Source organism: Armigeres subalbatus, chromosome 3, assembly GCF_024139115.2.
Source record: "Armigeres subalbatus isolate Guangzhou_Male chromosome 3, GZ_Asu_2, whole genome shotgun sequence".
NCBI lineage: Eukaryota > Metazoa > Arthropoda > Insecta > Diptera > Culicidae > Armigeres > Armigeres subalbatus.
In genome coordinates, this window is record NC_085141.1 from 232,185,928 (window position 1) to 232,204,473 (window position 18,546).

At 37.3% G+C, this 18,546-nt stretch overlaps 1 protein-coding gene across 1 annotated transcript in view; it reads left to right on the top strand.

The window, feature by feature from the left end:
* The first annotated feature begins 596 nt into the window (after positions 1-596).
* The window catches only part of LOC134220788 (protein FAM117B-like), a 39,595-nt gene continuing 21,645 nt past the window's right edge, over positions 597-18,546 (top strand). The window contains exon 1 of the mRNA XM_062699889.1: positions 597-1,181. Coding sequence (XP_062555873.1) covers positions 956-1,181 — 226 coding nt within the window. The 5' untranslated portion in view covers positions 597-955. The remainder of the gene's footprint in view (positions 1,182-18,546) is intronic.

The following is an 18,546-nucleotide window of genomic DNA, read 5'->3' on the forward strand; positions in this document are numbered from 1 at the left end:
CGGTCATGAGATTTATATCATAACAAATATTGCCCTCCGCTCGCGTGATGGGAATGACATTTACGTTTTCTTTTTGTGTAGTCGGAGCTTCAGTTCAACTAACATCCAAAAGTGATATCCTTAAAATATATGACTGGGTGAAATAAAACAGGGTTATGTACGTCAAAAAGATTGAAAAAGGAAACAAAAATGTCGAAATTCTTATTAGCATATTGTAGATCAAGCTGAAAACCGAACCGAGGTCCCGCGAAATCGCATTTTCTCGCATTTCCGGATGTTGCAACTGCACCGGAAATGGGACAAAATATGATTTTCGGTTTTCAACTGGATCTACAATATCTTTGCCATAAATAATCTGATTTTCATAGAACGGACAAAGAAATTTGTCTTTTTTACTCCTAGCCACTAGCTCATCTTTTTTCAAGCACACACATTTTACGAAGGTCGAGAAAGGCACCATCACCGCTAGGTGGATTAATCTGGGTTTTTTATGGTTGTTTCGCCGGACTTACTTGCCACACTACAGTAAATTGTATCTACAGATTCATGTAATAGTTGCTCGCATCTCATAAATATCATCTGTCAAGATTTTTTTCTTTTCACCATTTTCGTTTGAGCTTGAAGGAAGACGAACGACGAACAAAGGCCAATCAGATTCACTCCTAAAGTTGTGCAGAAAATCAAAAATCCTAAAGAAAAATGTAATATTTCAGCTAAGTTTGGCCGATCTTTTCGCGTTTTACTCCTAAAATCGATAAGAATGCGTAATAAATAATACGCGAGTGGACGGTATACGAATATCGGTAATCGGAAGGGTGCAAAGTGTTGAAAATTTATCTCGAGAGAAGCGGATGAATTTTGTGCAAGTGAAATTCGTCGTCAGCACAAGAAGTGAAGCAGCAGTGCAGTGAAACCCGAAGTGGCAGTGAAACGAGCAGAAATTAAGAAAAGAAAAATGTCCAGCCGAGTTCGCAAACAGAACGAACCTATGAAGGCGTTCGTTCCGGTAAGCTCTTTGGTAGTGAGGGGCTCGGGCTCGCTCCACTGTACGACGCCCGGCGCTGGTCCCGGCGGATTCGGAAGCAAGTCCCTCTCGGCAACCCTATCGCCTCCCATTAGGCATATATCACCGGAACATGCCATCTCAGGCCATAGAAGTCCCGGCGCGCTCACATACAAAGGTAAGTGCAATTGTGCCTGGCTCAATAAATTAATATAATGTTGTAGGTACCGTCAAACGGGCTGACTTGAAACACTTGCGAGTTCCATAAGTTTTTGTTGTTTACAATAAAAAGAAACCCAAATATCGACTTCTATCTAGGGACGTACTGATACTGCGAAATATCGATATTTGATTTGTATTTTTTTTAACGATGGCCAGTTAATATATAGGTACATACTTTTTATCGGGTCAATTTTCTAATCAAAGTGTCGATATATTATTGATAGCCAAATCGGCTCTCCAGTTACCCTTGCGTGTAAAGGTGTAGGATTGCCAATTCTGAGATGGCGAGTTGGATTCTCGGTTCGGTCTAGGATGCTTTCGAGTGGGAAACATTCTCGATTCCCTGCGCATAGTGTATCCACAGTACTTGTCACACAAGATACATATTAATGCGATGGTTGGCATAAAGAGCTTTCAATTAATAACTGAGGAAATGCTAATAGAATACTAAGTTGAAAAATCCGGCCAAGTTCCTGTTGGAATGTAAAGCCATAGAAGAAGAAAAAAGTAGATTTGAAAGAACCTATTGATTCCGCTACGACCTTTGCTTGAACCCGATTGTTCTGCAGGATATTATACTATTCAATATTCCAATGGCCCAACTTGTTTTTCATCCACTCATCTCCTTCCTGTGACGTTTGAAATCTCACAAGAAACAAATTATAACCCAATCAACTCTACATTTTATTATCATAGAGATGATATGGATTTATATAAAACGTATATCATAGAACATGTGTTCAGTTTTACGATAATTTGATAATTTGTGATATTCAAATAAATACTCACTGACCCATATTCACTCTGAAAATTGATGGGGTGCATAGCCGAATATGAATATGTTTAGAAGTGAAGTGACAAAGATGGGCTTCATAAAAAAATAATCGAATATTTAAAGCATTCATGAGGCTAACACGATGTTACTTTTATGGCCCGGGAAGTCGCGATAATTGTCAGACCGAAAATTGCTTAGACCGGCACAGGGAATAAAACTCAGCCACCCTTAGCATGGTCTTGCTTTGTAGTCGCGCGTCTTACCGCTGGGCTAAGAACTTTGAAAGTTATTTGGCGAGATTTGCAAAATAAAATTAAAAAACGTTTCGCTCTTCCGAGAAATGTCAACTTTGAGAATAATGTCTTGAAGTTGGATCCCAGTTCGAAACCATTTTGGAAATTAACGAAAATTCTTAAAAACCTCAAAAGCCAATTCCACCGCTTAAAGAGGGAAATAAAATATTATTAACAAATGGCGAAAATGGCTCAAAAACTTGCTCAGCAGTTCGAGAGTGCCCATAATTTTAGTCTAGGTCTCACTAGTCCTATTGAGGATCAGGTTACGTGGAGCTTCGAAAACATTCTCAATCAAGAGAATATTTTTAACCCTTCGTTGGAAACTAATTTAGATGAGTGAGGTATTTTGTTATTTTGATTTTCTACATACTTTTGGTTAATTTATTTAACAAATGTTTTCAATTCGCATACTTCCCAGATAAATGGAAAAATTCCAGAGTTGTTGAAATTTTGAAGCCGGACAAAAATCCAGCTGAGGCTTCTAGTTATCGCCAAATTAGTTTTCTCCAATAAGCAAACTGTTTGAAAATATTATTTTAAATAGAATGATGGTTAATAATAATGACACTTATAGGGTTACGGCTCCTGGATTTCATCTCATAGCTCCGATATTGGTCCTACGAAAAACAAAGCAATGAAAAGGTATTTGATTTGTTTATTATTTTTGTGATTTTTTTCAGCAGTGAGCATGCATGTTAGCAAAAAGAAGCGGCGAAATTGGTGCCGTATTTCTTTGTTTCGCGATGAGATGAATATATGTACAGTGAGATTGAAAACGGAACAGTTCCCCTATTTTTGCTGATGAGCAATTTTTCTCCACTTAAGAGTTACGAATTTATTTCGACTCAACAAATCTTAAGGATATTCGACTGGAGTTGCTCTTCCTGATATAGAGAAAGCATTTGTCAGTGTTTGGCATGAAGGTTTGATTGTAAAATTGATGAATTTTTATTTTCCTCTGAAAATTATTAAATTGATCCAAAATTATTTATCAGATCGCTCACTGCAGGTAAACTATCAGAATTCGAAATCTGATAGATTACCCGTAAGAGCTAGTGTTCCCCTGGGGCTCATATTGTATAACATTTTTACTTCTGACTTACCTGATTTACCATCAGGTTGTCAAAAATCTTTGTTTGCAGATGACACGTGTCTTCCTGCCAAAGGGCAAAGCCTTCGTGTCATTTGTAGTAGATTGCAAAAAAAGTTTGGATATTTTTTTTCACTAACTTGCAAAAGTGGAGAATTTCCCCGAATTCTTCAAAAACAATTAGGGTGATGCATTTATTAAGTTACAAAATTGCACTTATATACATTTGCGCTATTTCTAACCAGACAAAAATTGATGCATTACGGTCATTTTCACGTTCGGCAAACTTAGATATTATATTTTTGCAAGAGGTACAGAATAAACAACTTGATTTGGTAGGATTTAGAATAATTTTCAACGTACATGGCGATCAGCGCGGTTGATAATTTTCAGAAAAGTTTAGACATTCGAATAATACCAGTGAGAATTGGATAAACTACGTTCATCAACATTTATGCCCTGCTGGCGCTTCTCACAGAGCAGCCAGGGAAGATTTTTTCAACACTTCCATCTCATACTACCTCCACCATTCTACGGATCTAATCGTACTTGGTGGCGATTTTAACGTAGTAGTAAATGCAAAGGACGCAACTGGAACTAATAGTATAAGCCCTATGTGTAAACTGCCGTGAATCGCATATTTGTCCCATATGCATAGGAAACCCAGCAAAGATGGGACAGATATGCGATTCACGGCAGTAAACGCCTTATCAATGCAGCAAAGCTTGCAGACACTTGGGAAGTGCTTAACGGCAACAGAGTTGAATTTTCTTATTTCCGAGCAAATACAGCATCGCGGCTCGATCCTATACTAATACCAAATCCATCCACACAACACATTCCGCGGCCACCTCATTTTCGGATCACAAAGCATACGTGGTCGTGATGCGCATTTATCTTCAAAATTTGGGAACTCCCTCTGGCCGGGGTATATGGCGTCTTCAGCCTCATGATCTGGAGGATACAGGAGTTATGAATGAGTTAGCTAGAAAGTGGGTGTATTGCGAACGAGCACGAAGAAATTATCAATCTTGGACAGAATGGTGGGTCAGTCATGCAAAGCCAAAGGTGAACTCATTTCTAAAGTGGAAATCATCAATCGTCTATCGAGAGTTCAATGATACAATTGAGTTGTATCGTTCTTTGTTAAGGAATGCGAACGACAATTACCACGGGAATCCAGACGGACTTCAGACGATCAATCACATCAAGGTACAGATGCTACGAATTCAAAGAAATTTCTCCGAGAAAAACATAGAAACTTTCATCTCTGGGGAACCAACATCATTATTTAATATTGCACAAGGCCATAGGCGAATGATAGGGAGTGAGTGCTAGTAATTGACCTCGTGCGTATAGTAGACCCCTTGAACAAAAGCCCAAATAAAACGCTGGAATCGACTATTTCCTGCAAACTTCCGTCGGAAGGAGTTGCTTTATGTAACAGGACAGCAGCTCTATGCATTTGTTATGGACTGGGATGGAAGAATTTAGTTAAATTAATCAATTTGTAAATGCACATTAGACTGGCTCAGGATACAAAAAGTTCTTCGGGGCACCCCCCAGGATTTTGCCTTTGGGTAAGAAAATCATTATCTGAAAATTTTAGCCTGATCGGTTATTGCATAAGCTGGCGCAATTGATTTGAAGTTAATATGGGGGTTTCAGCCGAAATATATGAGAAAATACACCTCTGTCACTATTTCGTACCGGAAATTGGATGGACAATCCCGATCCAGATTTGCAGGAAATGAAGTTAACATGCCCATGAACAATTTCACATAAAATTCTACTATGATTAAATAAACTATAAATTAGTTTTTAGCTGATTTATTTGGAGTTTGGTTATGATTCAAGTGCAAAGGCGGATCGTAGTGGGCCGTGCGCCAATAAAGACGTCAATTTTAGGTGCTTGATTTTTTGGCTAAGCTCGTTTGCATCTTTAAAAAAGTTTCGGCTGGTGGTGAGTCGGCGCCAACCGGTGTTAAAAAATGTGGTGTGGTAATTAACTTCATTCGCGTGTGCTCATTTTTCCGTTTCATATGAGCCAATCAAAAAAACTTTGTGTTATTTTGGGTTGAGTGTTGTGTTTTTCAGCAGTCTAGTGAGGATATCCCATGGAGGCGTAGAAGGATAAAATCCGGTGAGAGCTTTCCTTTTACTTACTTTTATATGAAGTTTCTAGGTATTTTTGCGAATTCTCGAACAATTGATTAATATATTCACATCAATTTAAACCGATTCATCTTGAATTGACACTCAAGATTGTAAATATTGCCTAGCCAGTAACTATTGTCCTCTGCGCGAAAAAGCCTGCCCTTTGATTTTGCACCATCTAAACGGTTTCATGATCCTAATTTAGTAAGTGCATTTAATAGAAGGATATTTGAGCAAACGTGAAAAATAAAATCTCGTGTCATGTTACCGTGATTTTTTTTCCTCTACCAAAAAAACTCAATAGACGCTTGGATCAAATTCTTTGGTCTGTTTCATCAAAATTGAAGTAAGAGTAGATGAAGGATACCACAAGGCAGTCATATAATGGCAATATTATTTTGACAAATTGTGTAACAGCAAATTTGTCGATTTAGAATGATGCACCGATGCAAAATTTAGTGTATTCTTGTTAAGAAAATTCACCAAACATAATTTTCGTATACTCAAACTTTTTGTACATGACTGCTATATTCAATGACACTCCTCGAGAATGCCTTAACTTGTTTAATCTATTATGCGCTCAATCCGGTAAATGTCAGCCTTGAATATTACTTTCTTTCACTCAGTTTGTACATTAGTACGCATGTTCTCGGTGATGTGACGCTCATGATGCACTACGTGTCTAGTTACATGTTTGAATCTCGCTCATTACAAAAACATATGCAGATATCAATATTTCCCTAACAATTTCAATTAGAAACAAAAAGGGGGAAGCGATTCAAATATTTAACTTTCTTTCTCGTTTCAGAGAGCGATCAATGGTGCTTAAACCTAGGCTTATTAGCCAGGGCAAGTTTAATAGCTTCGCCCCATCCCAGCAAAATCATCAATGAAATGACATAAATTTCTTAGCATGGTCATTCCCAACGTGTATTCAATCTTATCATATCATTTGCTTATGGTGATACTCCTAAACTATATTCCCTTCCAACCATCCAACTCCTTGACATCTATGAGGGCGTCGGTGAGTCGCTGGCCTCTCTTTAAGTAGATGTCATATCATCATTTCCTTCCCTTCCCTAGTAACGGATAAGCTTGACAAAACTCCTCACCCTCGCTAGAGTCAAATAACATCATGATCAGCAAAATGCTACCATCGTATCCTCACAATTGAGTGGAAGCGTAAAAAAGCAGAGGTACAAAAACGCAGAGTGAGGAAAAGCAAAACAAAAACACATGTCCCGGGTAGAAGAAAACAGCAAAATAATATCAAATTTTACTATTAATATATGAATAACTGAATAGCAAAATCTGATATTAGTTTGTTTGATATAGTTGCTAAAATAGCAAAAATAATAACATACATTGCTATAGCAAATAACTCATAAATAACTCATTTTGCTATTATAATAACAAACCAATAGCAAAATATTTGAAGAAAAGAAAATATCAAAATCAGTTATTATTGATGAAAATTTCATTTAATGTGAAATGATCACATCGATGTTGAAAATGCAAATGATAAATGAATAACAAATTTTGCTATGATTGCAAAATGTGTTCTTCATTTGTCGTTCTGCTCTTTCTTACAATAACATATAAATAACTAATTTTACTATTATTACAAAACTTGTTGTTGGGATGCTATTTTATGTTATTTTTGAATAACATAAGAATAACTTAATCTGACATCATAGCAAAATTTGTTATCATTATGTTATTTGTTTGTTATTCACCTCTACCCGGGGTGAGTGCAAGGAGCTAGACTTTACTAAGGTGGCGCAGATCAGCGCAGTGTGTCACTAGTCGTCTCTTTCTCTCTCCCGTTGTTCTTATGCAACGCAAATAGTGACGTCACTATTTCCATTGCATAAGAACAACGGGAGGGAGAAAGGGACAACTAGTGACACGCGGTGCTGATCTGCGCCACCTTAGTAAAGTCTAGCTCATTGATGTGAGTGAGGCGTCGGGCGAAAGAGCATTCATTGATCCTCCGGAGCGACGCTTTGTATGAGAAAACAATCTTGGAGGTTGTTTTGAGTGTGAGTGTAAGTGAGTGACGCACCACAAGAAAAAGATGAACAGATATACTCGCTCTTGTTTTGCGACGCACAAGTTCGGGTTTAATGATGCACAATGTTGTGAGTTTTGATGCTTATTTCTGCTCCTCAAAAAAATTCTTGCTCTTGCTCATTTTCTACTCGGCGAGGAGTTTTTGGCAAGCCTGGTAACGGAGAAGATGGGCGTGGCCAGCAATGGTAGCTTTCATGCTTTATCATTTTGGACCTCCAATTGGGTTGCTATTAATTCCCAAATAGTAATCCATAAGCAGTTGGGGTAAGAAAGATAAAGAATATACATGACAGCTATCAGTATGCAATCTACGAAATACTCCGTTACAACACAACGCAACGCAACGCGCAACGATTTATTTGGAGTTTGGTTAGGTACTTTGAAATTCATTAATTGCCTTGAAAACAAGCGCATGTAATCGAAGGTAGCTACGATATGTGTTGTGGCGCGCGTGCAGTTACTTATGTTTCAGTGCGCGCGAAATCACGCATCGCAGACACCTTTGAATGCATGCGTATGTTTTCATGGCAATTAATGAATTTCAAAATACTCAACCCAACTCCAAATAAATCAGCCAAAAACTGATTTAATGTTTATTTAGTAATAGTAGAATTTTATGTCGAATTGTTCATGGGCATGTTAACTTCATTTTCTGCAAATCTGGGCTCAATCGGGCTCTTCCATCCAATTTCCTGTACGAAATAGTAACAGAGGAGTATTTTCTCATATATTTCGGCTGAAACCCCCATATTAACTTCAAATCAATTGCGCCAGCTTATGCAATAACCGATCAGACTGAAATTTTCAGAGAATGATTTTCTTATCTAAAGGCAAAATCCTGGAGGGTGCCCCGTAGAATCCGACGACTTTTTTTTCTCCCCATACTAGGCTGGGCCACTCTTATGCACATACACTAAAGGGTCCATTACTAGCACACAATGGGGGGGTCCGTAATAGGCATCAGGAACATGTGGGGATGGAACATGTAAATCAAATGGGGGGATACCAGCTTTCCACGCTCGCCATAATGGCGACTGCTATAAATATATCTGACACTAACTGCTTCCGACGCTGACCTGTAATCGACGCTGGTTGTATCTCAGCAACCATTTTCACATTAGGGGGATTCACTTAACGGCGTAGGTTGCTGTGTATCTGTTTATGGAAATGTTTCACAGGCGATTTGAAATATGTCCCTTGTGATTGAGTGTGAAACATTTCTATAATCAGATACACAGCAACCTACGCTGTTAAGTGTATACCCCTATTGTTTTTTTTACTGTTATCCTAAAAGGCGAGACTCGAAAAAAGAAGTTTTTCCAACAAGCTTTTGATAATTAAAAACTAGATTATTTATTGTTTCGCAAATATATGACCAGCATTACCGTTTTAGGTTGAAGTGGTTCCCCAATACAACAACAATTCAAATACGCGCTGTGTGATTCCTGTAGATGTGGAGATTTGCTATATAAAATGATTCCAAGCCCGGACATATCACGAAGCAGAGCCAGCAGTACTGATATTCAATTAGAATATAATTTCAATATGTTTAAGCATTTGTTGTCTTGATGCTATTTAGTTATGTTCCCTACGCTAACCACTAATGCGCATTCATTGTGTTATGAGCTCATCACCAATAACCGACCTGTGTTTGATAACCATTAGCTTTTGATATCGTGATTCCGTGTTCATAGAACATGCGAGTAGTCAATAGTACAGTCAAACCACCCGAATATACTATACTACTAACATTTCAGCGGGCAGCAGGGACTATGTCCAAGGGCTTGACGATCCCTCCCCAGGCCATCTGCGAGTTGTGGGGCTTGCCTAGGATGTGGTGGGGTTTGACAGTGGGCCCTGTTAAACCTCTATAAAAAGCTGCATGTATCCGCAAGTAGGCCCCACCAAAGCGACCGTGTGCCGCTCAAAGCGCACAAGCCCAAGTCCTGGTGTTAGGTGGGACGCTAAACAGCCCTGACACGACGGCCCTCCGACGAGACAGGAGGTTTGCGCTGGCCCAATAAGCCGCCTAGAAAACCAATCATTACGAACAATATAAGAGATAATGCGACTCGATACGAAGACTCTTATATACCGCACAGGCCACTTCGGCCTTAGTCTGATTAAATAAATAAATAACTAACATTTCAGAGGGATAGCTGTTCAATCTCACGGAAACCAATCAACCCAATGAAAAATAATCCAGCCAGGCTATGCCTCGCATTTTATTATCAACTTTTAAACTTACGTCGTGCATATGACTTCCTTTACAATAATCATTTCATTTTTTAATATGGCTAAATAAAGTATTCATTGGTTATTTTATTTTGTTCTTGATTTCGTTACAATTTACTGTCTGTAATACTGTAAATACAATTCTATATATGGAATTAATAGTAATCAATTTAATTTCATTAATTGGTGAAACTTAGAAAAGTAGAATAATATCAACTGAACGGAACTGTGTTGAATGGAAGACGGCTATTCATTGAGCTTGATACAAACAACGCAACGTCAGGGTTTATCACTCCGATCTTAGCACTACCAAGTTTTGTGATTTTAATTAATTGCACATTCGCATTTAGCTAATCATCAAGCTTCTCCTAGATTGATGTGTTTCATTAGAATCTCAGTTTTGTGCTGCATTTAGACATGTCTGAGTTTGGAGCCGTCGTATAACATAAAATTTCACATTAACAGGAGTCACACCTTGCGTATTATTGGAATAACTGTTGTATCGCAAAATTACTTCAACTAGAGCTTCAACCTAAAACAAAAATGTATATCATATTTTTGGCACAGTTGGAATTAGTTTTCAATTATCAAAAGCTTGTTACAACATTTTTTTTCCATTATCTTCAAGTCTTGCCTTTTTTAATAACAATAAATAAACAATGTGAAAATGGTTGCATAGATACGACCAGCGTTGATTACAGGTCAGCGTCGGAAACAGTTACTGTCAGATTTATTTATAGCAGCCGCCATTATGGCGAGCGTGGAAAGCTGGATACGTATATAAACAAACCTGACGTTGCGTATTATGGGCCCAGGGGTGGCCATAATAGGCATGCTAGCAACATCATTTTAAAATGCTTGCTTCAGTAGTTAAAATTAATGTTTTGGCTAGTTTTATAAACGAAACATGTTGCTGGTACCTGTCGATTTTCATCTGGTACAGCAGAACTACAATTTATCAAGAAGCTCGCTCTAGCGGAGCGACTGAAGCAAATTTCAGTCATTAAGGGGTCCATTACTAGCACTCACTCCCTAGCACTGAAATTCACGATCAAACTCAAATTAAAGAGATGTTACGAACCTATTTTGAAAACTTATACTCTCCAGCAAACACTGAGTACTCAACGAATTTTTTGCCGTTAAGGAAAATTCCAGAGAACAACTCTGCAAATTAAAATTTGATGCGAGCTGCTACGCAAAACGACGTGCTAGCTACAATAAAAGGTTGCTGTTCTCGGAAATCTTCTGGCTGCGATGGGCTGCCTAAAGAGTTTTTTTGACTACAAAGTGTTAGCCAGAATTCTTAAACAAAGGTTACATTGTCTGCTACCATTGGTGTTATCTGACACTCAAAAATGCTCAAACGGGGAAAAAAACTATCTTTGAAGCAACGAGTCGCATCTACGACAAAATTTGTCAACTGAAGCATACACATAGAAGTTCGCTGCTAGTATCCTTCGATCTGGTCCATGCGTTTGATCGATTAAGCCACCAATTTTTGAAGCAAACATTAGATAGGATGAATTTCAACTCGAATTTCGTCGACTCACTCGTTCAGATTTGGAGTCATATTCGAAAATTTTGGTCAATGGACACTTATCGAATGGAATCAAAATCAATCGTTCCGTACGACAGGGAGATTCACTGTACCTGCACCTGTTCGTCTTGTACCTCCAACCGTTACTTGACACTATAGCGCAACAATTTCCCAACGCTATGCTGATTGCGTATGCAGACGATATTTCCATGTTTCTTGAAAATGAACAAGCAGTACTAAGAGTGGCCAATATCTTCAAAAGCTCCCGTATGAAGGGCTGATGGCAGAATTAGAAATTTGGAGACAGTACTCGTCGATAGCAAATCCTTCCGCACGCGATGGCATATGAGCAAGTCAAACCACCTTCCTTTTGCCAGTGGAGATATATCAACTTCCACACTGATATTCTTCCCTCCCCCTTCATACGGGAGCTTGGCAGAAGGAAGGTCGTGCGATATGTGCCATCACAAATATTGCCCTCCGCTCGCTTTCAAATCGACTTCTATAAAAACATTCTTCATGCCTGCCGTATCCTAACGGAACTATCAATTCTATACTTTCGCCTCTAATGCTATCATGAACATGTACGTCCAAGTTTGGAAGATGATATTAGCATTTCCATATCATTGTTTCTTGAGTAGTTTATTACAAAATCCAAACAACCCTATTCCAGCCACGTTTAGCCACATCTCTCAATTATAAAAGGAATTGACTCAATTACCAATTCATTTGGTAAATACACCAACGTCTCAAGCGATCTTTCTCCATTGTCGAAGTTTGAAACCAGACCCTGGATTTGTAGCAGCGGAGCATCGAGACTGGAGAACTATCTGGAGATTCCAACGAAGACAACTACTGAGCATCGAACCCAGACTAGCAAGAATTGAACCAGAGGAGTTTATTTACCCAGCATTGAAGAACCTCAATAGAAAATCTAGAAATTGTATTATAAAACAATTAGGTCAATTTTTCAGTTATCATATAGAAACTAATGAAAATGTATTAGGATTGGACAACTATATATTGGGGCCCTCCTTAGCCGTGCGGTAAGACGTGTGGCTACAAAGCAAGACCATGCTGAGGGTGGCTGGGTTCGATTCCCGGTGTCGGTCTAGGCAATTTTCGGATTGGAAATTGTCTCGACTTCCCAGTATCATCGTGCTAGCCTCATGATATACGGATGCTAAAATGGTAACCTGGCTTAGAAACCTCACAGTTAATAACTGTGGAAGTGCTTAATGAACACTAAGCAGCAAGGCGGCTCTGTCCCAGTGTGGGGATGTAATGCCAATAAGAAGAAGAAGAAGATATTTTATATTAACATTAACAACTAAGAAACAAATATAAAGTTATAAAAAAACTCAACTTAAAATTTTCCGCCGAGCGTTTCTTAGTTGAAGAAACCTTCTAGCAGACATTCTGGCCCTGGTATATGAACTTCATAGAATTTCTAATATTGAATCATTGCAGTACATGTCCAATAGAATAATTTCCAATTTTAGACAAAAATCGTTGCAATCTTTTATTGCAACAATCAGATCCTTGTATCCTTAATTTTAATAACTTAGTAATAATAACTAAAAATGTTTCAAAGTAAATGAAGATAATCTTCTTCTTCATTGGCATCACATCCCCCCTATAGGTGTGCGCCGCGCCGGTCCGATATACGCCGGCGGTGGCGTTTGTCAGAATTTTGGCCGGCGGTGGCGGCGTTTTCGGCGTCACGCCGAAGGCCATTTTAGCCGGCGGCGGCGTGAATTGGCGTGGCGATTTTTTATTACGCTTAAGATTTTTTTTTTTGCATTTTTTACGATATTTTCAAGAATCTTTTGAATTTCTCCGGATAAATCTGAGGGGAAATTTTTCTAGATAATATTTGTTTGAAAATTATTTTAGGATTTTCCACGGGAACTACTTTGAAGTTTAGAGATTTTTTTAAATTTCATTGGAAAATTTGTCGGAATTTACATAAGAAACTCTTCAGGATTTTCACAAGAAATTCTTTCGAAAAAAGTTGAGTTGCTGTTGTGTATTCTTTGCAACAGAAAAATCTTTATAATTGCATTGTATTCAGCGCTGAAGCATGCGGTTGGAGGAAGCTAAGGGCGCCAACCCATATGGGAAATAGTACAATTGTACTAGTTAGGAGAAATATTTTGAGTAATGAGATAATGAGAGCAAACAAAAATATTTCTTCATTTCCACATCAACATGTCAATCTTGTTCTAGCACATTGATAGGAAATCAAAGCAAAACCATTGAATATTATGTAATAGAATTTGACTTCTTCATTGAAATCTATAAGAGTTGAAAAAATTTCAATTGTTGATTGGCATGATTGGAGAAGAACGTCCTTTATGTCGTCAGTGTTTAGTACAAATTTTTCCTAAAATCTATCAGATATTGGTCCAAAGTTGTATTTTTCCCTAGTCCTGTTGTTTCTGAAAGCGACTCCGATCACCAACCCACTCACTTTAAAATTATATTTTATTGACTCAACAATTTACAGAGCTCAGTAGTGTTTCCAATTTACCGACAAACCCACTCCATAATTGGATTTTTCTTAATTCGAATAGGTCCAATGTCGATTTTGGTTAGGCTGACCAGACCATTTCGGTGAAAAAACGGTACAAACGCACTTACAAAACGGGACATGTCAAAAAACCTTGTGACAACATTCAAAAGCAGTGGAAATTTCTGTTTTAAAAAACAAATTAATAAAGATTAAAAAAAGTGGAAATTTCAAAATTTATGGGATTTTTCCAATTCTGAACAATTGAAGATAACAAGAAATAGTCAAAGTACCCTGCCTATAGCCGATGAGGACATCAGACAGATAAGGAAAATTGTCAATAACGAAAAAAGCAATAGGGTGGGATCATTGTGCTAACGTGCTAAAACCCTTTTTTTTGTTAATATTAGTGAGGGAAACTCTGCGGATAAGAATAACAAGAACCTCAACAAGGAAAGAACATTAATAAAATGTAATTTTAATTATTTCCATGAATAGAGTTGGCGCATATGAAAAATGTCAAATCTAATCAATTCACAGTCCTTTTTGATCGAAATTGATTTAAATGACGTTAAAATAAGCCTCACACCTCGGGAATCTTGTCCTTTGATTTTGTTTCCATGTGTTTTCAAAAAGGCGGGACTCATGCAATTTCGTCGCGAAATGTAACACGAATCCTGGCTAATTTATAGGATGGTTAACAGCTCGGACTCTCAGATCTCCGCACCGTTGTATTTTTTATCGGGCCGAAATTCTAATTTTCTACAATAGAATCCCATAAATCCTCCGTTCATATAAGTAAGCGAAATACTAGCCTCAAAGTACGTGAGGACCGAAATCCGAAAAAAAATCTCGGTTTGAAACTACCTTATATTCGATTTTGTTCGGTTGATTTATAAATTATTTTTTATTGTTCTTGTTTTTTGACAGTGGATGATTTCAAAATATTCCGAATTATTCAGAAAGACTTTGATAATATTTCAAAAAAAAAAATCAAGCGGTTGAAAATTATGTGGTAAAGAGAATTTGAAAAAAAAATGGAATTACCTAATTGGCAAGAAAAAAGATTCGAAAACAAATTTAATCTGGAAATAAGAATGTCTTTCAGTGCGCTTCATTTATTGACGTGACCTGATTTTCAAAATATACATGCCACTGATGAAATTTGCCAAATTTTAATGCCTTCGGAATCAGCAGAAAAAAGTCGATGAAATGAAAGGTATGAAAAAATCTCCCGTTATCACCTGTTGTCATTCACTGTTAAAAAATATTAAGAAAAGTCGATCCATGCAAAATACATAACGGCAAAGATAGCATTCCTTTAAAAGCAACACTGATAACATAACATCTCACATTTTTTTGATGAGTTTCGTTCACTTTCTTTGTATTTGGTTTTAAATTCCTGTCTAAAATATTGAATTTGTATGAATAATATTTCGGAGCTCTTTGCAAAAATCAATGAAAAAACGGGACAAATTGAGGTTTTTCTAGACTATGACGGGACAACAAAATAAGGTCCAAAAAACGGGTCTGTCCCGTTGAATACGGTACGTATGGTCAGCCTAATTTTGGTCCTCAACCAACTCACTCAATCGTTGAGGTTTTCTTGATGCGACTAAATCCAATATCGACTCCGATTATCGATCAAGCCAGTTCCTAGATGAATTTTATTGAACCAACTGGTCCAATGGTGTCTTAAAACCATTGACTAACTGCAGAGTAGAATTTTTCTTGATCTTAGTCTCAACAAACAAATTAAGCTAAATTAACTAGTTTTTTGACTGAAGAAGTCTATGTTTTACGTTTTACTAAATAGTTAAACGCTTTACCAGCTTCCAATGTTTGTTGGGGTAGGTTCGATGGCGATTTGGGCCACTAACAGAATTGGATTTTGTTTATGTAACTAAGTCCACTAATATTCCTTCAAATCATCAACTGGCTTTGAATTTTTCTTGATCCGAATAGGGCCGATGTTGATCTCGGCCAAAGGCTCAACGACTCTTACCATTGGCCATCTCACTTTAGAGTTAGATTTTATTGACCCAACTAGTTCATGTACGTGGGTTCACGAAAAATACATTTTCCTTTTGATTTGCATACGTTTATTCTATCTTTCGGAAATTGATTAAAATTTTAAGAGTTTTTTTAGGAATCTTATGGATATTTGGCAATTCATACTGCTTTGACCATATGCGTACATAGAGTACAGAGGGCTTTCAGAAATAATTGAAGAATTATTTATAAAGTGCATTGCGATCATTTTTAATTTTACCCCCCGTCACTCTTCTCAAATCGCTCAGCATTGCTCTGCTGCGGTCGCAGAATATTTTGTGAATAGTCAAAACATACCACGAAATTTCCAACATTCTCAGGAGGATTTTCTGCAATCTACAATTCCTAAAAATCCAAATTGTTATCCAAATGTAAAATATTGTACATTTTGAAAGTTTTTATCATTGTAGGAGATTACAACTGGTAGAAAAGATGTTTCAACGTTGGCTTTCTCATTATAGATTAATTAAGACGGTTAGTTTGGCATACTCAAAAATAAAACAAAAAAATCTTCTGAATGTCCGCGGGAATTTTCAGAAATTCTCCGAAATTCCCACGGATTTTTTTTAAGAATCTCCACGGAAGATTGTTCAGAATGTAGAATTAGGCAAAAACATCTTTGGATATCAACGGAAAATTGCTCGGAATATTTCTTTGGATTTCTACAGTAAAATTTTCGTACTTATATTTATTAAACGGCTACTCAGTCTTACAATTATTACAACGAGTTTATTATTTACCCGACGTTTCGACACGGAGATTGTGTCTTTTTCTTTTGTGTTGTTTGTTGCGTATGTGTAGTCTAACTTGCACCGCCTGTTTGTCTAATTTTCCGTATATGACTTCGGAAGCAGTGTTATCATTCTAGTCTGACTAAACATACAACGACAAACAACAAACATATTTTCCCCTTGAAAAAGACACAATCCCCATGTCGAAACGTCGGGTAAATAATAAACTCGTTGTAATAATTTTAAGACTGAGTAGCTGTTCAACAAATATAATTAAAACGTACAGTCGATCCATAATCAGGAAAAAATGTTCGTATTGTCCATAAGAAATACTTGGGAGATTCCATTGGCCGAAAGCTACATATAGCCTCACTGATAGTTGAACAGGTCGTTTGGCTGAATTGGTTATCAATCCGAAAATGCCGTTTTGCTGGAATGATCGTTTACAGAAGGAACCATTTGGCCCAAAATGTAATTTAGCCCGACGGGTCTGAGATTTCTAGACTCCCCCCTCTGTAACGCTTTTTTGTATACCTAGTATATGTACTGTCACAAAATATTAGACCCCCTCACCCACTAAAACCTGTGACGTCATTATTGAATGACCACACGCAATTTTGTCCAAGGGTCATTTGACAATAAGGTCATTTCGCCAAACAAGTGGACATTTTTGACCATATAACCCGTTTAGTAATGACATTTGGACTAGACGACCTGTTATGGCAAATGGCTTTATCGACCAAATTACTAGTACGGATGTATTTCACTTCCGGCCAATGGAATTTCCCAGGAATTTCTAATGAACGTGATAAAGAATTTTCTGTAGAAATCCAAAGAAAGTCTTAAAAAAACTTCGAATAATTTTCCTTTGAAACCCAAAGAAGTTTTTGTTGAAATATACGTTTAAAACTATCTTTCACGGAAATTCTGAGAAGATTTCCGTGGTAATTCAGGAAAATTGTTCATAAAAGTTCCAGAATGTTTCCCGTGAAAACTTCTTAGAGTCTCCTACGGATATTCCAAAGAATTTTCTGTTTTGTCGTTGGATATGCCAAACTAGCCATCTTTATTAATCTATACTGAGAAAACCAACAATAAAACATACCTTCTACCAGTCGCAATCTCCTACAATAATGAAGAACTTTTTGTGTAAATTTCGAGGAATACTCAACAGAAACTTAACAGGAACTTTCCATGGATATTCCGAATATTACCCTGTAGAAATTTGGAACATGTTTTCGTGAATATTCGCTGAAATTCCAAACAATTTTCATTGAGAATTCCAAATTTCAAAATAGTTCCCGTGTAAAATTTGAAAATATTTTTCAAATGAAAATTCTTAAAAAACTTGAAGAACTTTCTGGGGAAGTTCATTAGTTTTTTTCGGCGGAATTCAAAAGAATCTCCCGTTAATGTCTTGAAAATGGTCAACATGACCAATTCAGCTGAACGACATTTTCGGCCGAATGTCCTTTGAGGCTATGTCCTTTGAGCTATTCGACCACCCGGTTTTTTTTTCAGCCAAAGGAACTGTTCGACCAAAAGACTTCCAGCCTTGTGGCCTTAGATTAAATGGCTTTCTGCCGAACGATACTTTTCCGTTTAAAATTCTATTTCAACGAGAAATTCTTTAGATTTTAATGGGAAACTCTTCGCATTTTCCACTTGTAGTTTTTCTTAGTTTTCACGAGAGCTTTTCGAAATTACAACGAAAAATTGTATGAAAGTTTCAAGGAAATCATTGGTATTTTATGCAAAATTCTATGGAGTTTCAAAGTGACGTTGTAGGATTCAATAAGGAAATTCTACTGAAATTCCAATTCGACACATTTACTGCAAATTCCGCGGACTTCTTTATATTTC